Genomic DNA, 6,980 nt, shown 5'->3' with positions numbered 1-6,980 from the left:
ATAGTGAAAATTTCTGGCTCCAATTATGAAATCAACGATAGAGAAAGGAATGATACAATGATAGACTTGCGACACATACTCTAGCATCATCGTGAGCCTCGTCTCTGTGACACACAAATTTTGTTTAAATCCCAATACTCATATTTTCTGACTTGCCCACATAGAAAACCAACCATTTTTATCAAGTAATGGTAGGGGTGATGTGGAGAAGAAGAGGGGGGGGGGGGGGTTGAACTTGACCACTCCAATAAGTAGTATTGACTTAAATTAACAAGTCAGAACATGGAGATCATGGTTTGTATATATAATATATATATATAGCTGACATTACCATTAAAGTTAGCATAGCTAGGAGGTCCAAGGAGGGGAAATGCATACATGGCCATGAAGCTCCTTCTCCTCCTCCTATGTGCCCTTCTCTACCTTATGGCCCTGAGCTGCCCCTGGTTGCCACCTGTAATAGATGGTGTCTCGGCACAGTCGAGCGCAGCAACATGCACCATGAGCCTCCAAGCATTGCGAGCGGCTTGCGGCACTGAAACAAGTACCATCGCCACATGTTGCCCTGTCTATGAATTTCAGGTGAATGCCTACCCCCGTTGCTATTGCTCTCTCAACACCACTGCCCTCCTCCAACTTGCCACTATCTGCTCCTTCACACTTCCCCAGAATCTCACTTCATGCTTCCCATCAGGTACATACATACATACATACATACATACATACATATAGAATCTAGATAGCTATAGAAATAAGTTTTCATGAACCAAATCAGGCAGCGCATAATATTGTAGTTTAATGCAACCCCCATTCGTTTCCATTCCATCCATGTGTTCAAACGCCATTGTATAAATTACCGCCAGCCTTAATCTGCCTATTAAAATTGGAACCATAAAATGTCAAGTGGCTGAGTTTTGGAAATTTGGATGAATGCGCGTATAGGTTAGGTTTAAAGCTACATTATAGATGAATGATAGCATGTGTGTCCATTTGCAGGATATATACTCGTACTTAATGTGACCTGGCTGTCTAGCTTCTACCATTTCCGCATGCCTCGCTGGGAAGCACCCAAAAATAAAAAAGGATCCTACTCATCCTTCTGTTCATGACATAATCTTTCAAACACATTCACCCTTCTCAATTCCATCCATCCATTCAATCAATTCATTCTAGAGGGGTTTTAGGGTTTGCGCATTTGTCTGTACATGTGTGTGTATGTGCCTGCATCCATCTATCTTCGTTTGGTGTGTCTATAGATCGTTGTCTTAATGCGAAAGCTACTTTGTTTTTTCTCAGCCTTGTCTCCTCCTCCGCAACTCAAATCACCGCCTCCGCCACTGAAATCGCCGCCGCCGCCTCCAATATCTCCGCCTGGCTCCTCCAATACCACTACCACTTGCGATTCAGCTTGGCAAGCCATTGTTAGTGCTTGCAATACTTCACTACCCCGATGCTGTGCTCAGATCTCAAGCTCGATGACCAACATTCCGACTTGCTATTGTGACTTTGCCAGTCTCAATATAACCACATTCTATCGCCTTGTTGCCCCCGACGCATGTAACCTGGCTGTCCCTCCCACCCTTTCCGCATGCCTCACTGGTAAGCACCAAAAAAAGATGTTACTCACCCTTCTGTTCATGAGATAATCTCAACGAGTTTGATTTCACAATTCCATCCATCCGTCATGCATTCATTCATTCATTCTAGAAGGTTTTTCGGGTTTGGGTGTTGTGCACCTATGTCGTGGCTGCGTTGTGTCTGTACGTTTTGTTTGTATGTGCCTGCGTAGATCTTCTGTACGTTTTGTTTGTATATGCCTGCACAGATCTTCGCTCGGTGTATGTTAATGCGAAGCTACTTTGTTTTTCTCAGCCTTATCTCCTTCTCCACCGCCACAAACATCGCCACCGCCACCGCCTCCTCCGCGAAACCTTCTTAATGGCGGTGATCCTAATTCTTTACTCGCATCCACACAAACACTCCTCTTGGTGGTCCTAACTACAGGAGCGTCGTTGCTCATGTGAAGAAGATTTTTATAGCTGTTGATGATGATCCAAAAAAACCTACTAGACTGCAACTACACATGAAAACAGAGAGAGATTGTGTCTTTCAAGAAACAAAATCACTAATAGTTTTTTTTCACTCAGCTGTGCGATTTCCCGGAGGGATGGAATTATAATGATATGTATTTATTCCCAACATATGCATGTATAATACCTTGGATATTGTCAATTGGAGCTGTGATTTTGGGATCTAGCAACTTGTAACTGATTGCGAATCATAAGAAATCCATTGATGAGTATGGGTATGGTAAGGGAACTAAGTCGGTGAAAGAAAGCCTCAAAGATACTTTGGTGTAGGCAATTCGCTAGACTTCCATTTATCCAAGATTCTTCCAAAAGATGCAAACTAATGATTAAGACTACCTAACCAGACAGATGTAATCTCACCCTGACCCAAGATATTGTTAGAAGTTAGAACATTATTAATGTAAGAAATAATAGTTTAGAATAATAGAGAATACTTTACCATACATCAAGAACCGTGAAGGCTCACTTGTAACCGTTTATTCCAAGAACCGTGAAGGTTCACACGAAACTGTTTTCCAAGATTGTATGAATAGGTTTGCAATCAGCCATGTCGAATTTCTTCAATATGTCTTCCAGCAACTTCTTTTGTGAAAGAGGGAGAGTACCTTCCATTCGATTCGGAGACACCTTGATGCCAAAGCAAAACTCCATTGGCCTTAAGTCTTTGATAGGGAACTTCTCTTTTAGTTGGGACTTGCGAGATGGTCTTCCTCATAGCACTAATTGAATTTGAAGCAATAGGGAGGTCATGAACATAGATCATCACCAACCATCGCATGTCAATACCGCTCGTTTTAGTGGTCCCCTATCATTACTTAGATATATATTATTGGTTTTGTTGTGGGCAACTTAGAAAATATCCGAGAACATTAGGATTTAAACAAAACTTGTAAGTTGGTATGTGACAAAAACGTGGATCACAATGATGTTACAGCATGTGTCACAAGTCTCGCATTGCATCATTCCTATCTCGATCATCGATTTCAAAATTGGACCTTGTTTGATTCCTACAAAATTTCCAATATTCCTCTATATGATTACTTCACTAGATTCCCTTGAAATATATATGAGCACATATGCATTTAAGGTTCCGGTTCCATAGCCAGATTAAGGCTGGCTGTAATATACATGGCGTTTAAACATATGGAGGGAATGAATGGGGAACATTCAAGTGTAACAATATTGTGCCCTGCCTGATTTGATTCATGGAAACGCAGTTTGGTTTCAATTTTAATTTTCCGAAATTTTAAAGATTGTTCTTTAAAATGTGAGAAAGGAATGATGTAATGGGAGACTTGTGACACATTTTGTAACATTGTTGTGAGCCACGTTGGTGTCACATACATGTTTTGTTTAAATCCCAAAATTGTCATATTTTTTTAGTTGCCCACACCAAAACCAAATAATATATATATCAAGTAATGAGAGCTTGCCGTCGTCGCCAACCCTAATTAATGGTGGTGATGCTCATTCTTTACTCGCATCGACACAAACAACACTCGTCTTGGTGATCCTAACTATAGTAGTGGCTTTGTTCATGTGAAGGAAATTTTTTTATGGTGTGAAATAAACTCCTACCACACCACAAGCAAACATTTTTTCGTGACACCTTGCACTGATGTTTCACAAAAACATTCCCACTAAGGATCTAAAGACGTTTGTGTGTGTCCCAGCTATAGAGATGTGTGTTTCAAGAAACAAAATCACAATATTTTTTTTCATTCAACTCTTGGATTTCACAAAGGGATGGAATAAGGATGCTATATTTATTCAACATTTCAATATACCTTGGATACTGTCTATTGGAGCTTGATAATTTTTGTTTTGTAATTTTCGGTCCAAATTCTTGTAACTCCCTACGATACACAAAATCCACCGATGAATGTGGGTATGGTGAGGGAAACTAAGTCGATGAATTTAAGTCTTAAAGTTAATTTGTTAGACTTCCATTTGTCCAAGATTCCTCCAAAAGATACACACTGTGTTAACAAAATATTGGTTCACCTAATGATTAAGACTACATAACCAAACAGGTGTAACTCTACCCAAGATATTATTGTTAGAACTTGTAACTCACTAGAACACACGAAATCCAGCGATGAATGTGGGTATGGTAAGGAAAAGTTAGTCGATGAATTAAACTCTCAAAGTTACTTTGTGTACTAAGCAAATTGTTAGACTTCCCTTTGTCCAAGATTCCACCAAATATGCACACTAAGTTAACACAATATTGGTTCACCTAATGATTAAGTCTAACTAACCAGACAAAGACAAGTGTAACTCTATCCATCAATAAGAATCATCATGTTAGGGTGCAGATAGTTTGCACAATATTCTCATCGGTGTTTGAATACGTTTGTAATCAGCTATGTCAAATTTCCTCAATATGTTCTTCCACTTCTTTTTTGAAAGAGTGAGAGTACCTTCCATTCAAATTCTACTAGTCCTAAGTCTTTGACTAGAAACTTCTCTTTTAGTTGGGAGATGGTCTTCCTCATAGTAGTAATTGAATTTCAAAAAATAGAGAGTTCCTCAACATGATCACCACAAACAATCGAACAAAACCACAAAAGTCTTTTCATTTCATTAGTGATGACACATTTGATGTTGGAGTAGTTAGGTCTCATATGGTGTGATTATTTTAGCTCCACTTGCTTCTAGGGGTTCCAAAGAAAAGGACAGAAGCCTTTCTTGTCACTTGTTGATCTCATCGTCATGAATAGTTGACATTGGCAATGGCTATAATATATATCCTTGTTTAATATAGAGGAAGCAAACACCCAAGGTACTCAATATCGTAGCCCTCTTAGATTTTTCAAGGGCATCTAGTGAAGTAATCGAATAGAGGAATATTGGAAACTTGGCGAGAAGAATGATGATAGAGTAGTCCTCTTAGATTTCAAGGGCATCGTCAACATCACAAATCTTCGCTGAGGAGAGTAGTCTCCAACATGGCCCTTAGACCCAAGTCAATATGCTTATTTTTTTATCGAAGCTACAACAATGGTAGCCGAACCAAGCGAGCGTCGGTTGAGAGACGGTTGAGAGCCGAACCAAGCCGAGGGATGGCCGAGAGTGAGAGCCGAACAACAGCCGAACTGGCGCAACCAAGGGATAGGTGGCCGAGAGAAGGCCGAGAAAGCGGCTGAAAAGTAGCGGCTAAGAGCTGAAGTCGGTCAAGGTATGACTGAGCGGAGGCTATGTTATGGCCAAGGGACGACTCTGCTGAGTGACGGCCGAGAGAGGTGGATAGCAACGGCTGAGAGTACGACACGGCAAAGACACGGCCACGAGAAGCCTAGAGTATGACACAACCGAAAAGCACGGCTGACAAGCCAAGATTCGACACAACATGGATGAGAGATGGCCAAGAAGCTAAGAAGCAAAGATTTGGCCCACCCACGGCCGAGAGACAGATTGCGACCGAACATATGCGACCGAGAGACAGTTGGCCGAGTGTCGAGTAAGACACAGCCAAGAGCCGACCAAGAGTCGGTCAAGATGTAGCCGTGCAACGGTCGAGAGATACTGCCGATCACGAACCAAGATGTGATGGAAGAGTATGTTAAAATTTTCTCAGACATAAATTACGAAATCAACTTAGACACAAATAGGAAATGAAAAGTAGCACACGATTTACGTGGAAACCCCTAATTTTAGGGAAAAACCACGCAACAAAAAACTCCTACTATAACAGAAGGCAAAATACAACTATAGAATGAAAGCACCTGATCTGGTCTGAATGTTCTCTGAAACCAAAATCTCAGATGAGCATTCCAAACCCTAACACGTAGATGACTTTCTAGTTTGAAACTTCCTTAGCTTCTTTGTTTTTAATCTCTCTTTTTTTCTGTTTCACACAACTTTCCTTCACCCTCTCAGCTTCTAAGATATAGCACTTGCACAACCACTACTGTGTTCTCTCTCAATCGTTCACTATATCCTTCACTCTTGCAACACACTCAGATATATATATCTCACGCACTCACTTACACTATATATATTTCCCCCCCTTTTTCTCATTGTTTTACTTCTAGTGAGTAATCCCACATGCAGACGCATTACTATGCCTGTTAGTATATATATATTAAGTCATTTCATACATATATATATGTGTGTGTGTGTGTGTGTGTTCGAACTCCTATTTGATTAAGTTCGAATTCGGCTTTCTCATCGAATTCGGTCAATCAACCCCCAATTCGGTTCTTCGGCAAACTGACTATTCTTTTTGCTCTCCGACCGATTTCGGCAAAGCCGACTCTCGGTTTGGCTTTTCGGCTGATTTCGATCATCTGTAACATTTCAGCTTCTCAGCCGGTTTCGACCAGCCGAGTCTCGAGTCGACTTTTCGGCCGACTCCCCCGCAAGGAGGGACGCCTTTACATAACAAACTCCCCCTTCACTCCTGGAGGGGGAGAGTCAACTAGACCAGTCTTTTGCCGACACGCAACAAGTTTTTCCATAGATAGGATTTTTGTAAGCATGTCTGATCCATTTTCGTCAGTGTGGATCTTCCCTAGAACAAACTCATTTTCTTCTACTCTTTCTCGCAACTAATGATACCTTCTTTGAATGTGCTTTGTACGAGAGTGGTAGGTAGCATTTTTAGCCAGATGGATAACACTTTGATTATCACAATGAAGTAAGTACTTCTCTGGCTTCATTCCTAGTTTGCTCAAGAACTCTCTCATCTAGATCAATTCTTTTTCAGCTTCCACTACAACCATATATTCAGCCTCGGTGGTTGACAAAGCCACAACCTTTTGCAATCTTGATTGCCAAGACACAGCTCCCCCTAAATAAGTCATTACATACCCTGATGTGGATCGGCTGGAATCTACATCACCCAACATATCAGAATCTGTGAAACCTTCTAGCATAGGTTTCCTA

At 41.0% G+C, this 6,980-nt stretch overlaps 1 protein-coding gene across 1 annotated transcript; it reads left to right on the top strand.

The window, feature by feature from the left end:
- Positions 1 to 339: 339 nt before the first annotated feature.
- Positions 340 to 2,302, top strand: LOC147869085 (uncharacterized). Its single transcript, XM_087335635.1, has 3 exons — positions 340 to 694; positions 1,297 to 1,599; positions 1,873 to 2,302. Exons 1-3 carry the CDS (start codon positions 379 to 381, stop codon positions 2,022 to 2,024), a joined length of 771 nt encoding a protein of 256 aa, XP_087191761.1. The 5' UTR covers positions 340 to 378; the 3' UTR covers positions 2,025 to 2,302.
- The last annotated feature ends 4,678 nt before the right edge of the window (positions 2,303 to 6,980 follow it).

Source organism: Azolla caroliniana, unplaced genomic scaffold, assembly GCF_043228905.1.
Source record: "Azolla caroliniana isolate FFs.n. ecotype wild unplaced genomic scaffold, voAzoCaro1.0.p SCAF_1, whole genome shotgun sequence".
Lineage (NCBI taxonomy): Eukaryota > Viridiplantae > Streptophyta > Polypodiopsida > Salviniales > Salviniaceae > Azolla > Azolla caroliniana.
Note: the sequence above shows the minus strand (reverse complement) of the source record. Positions and strands in the feature narration are given on the sequence as shown.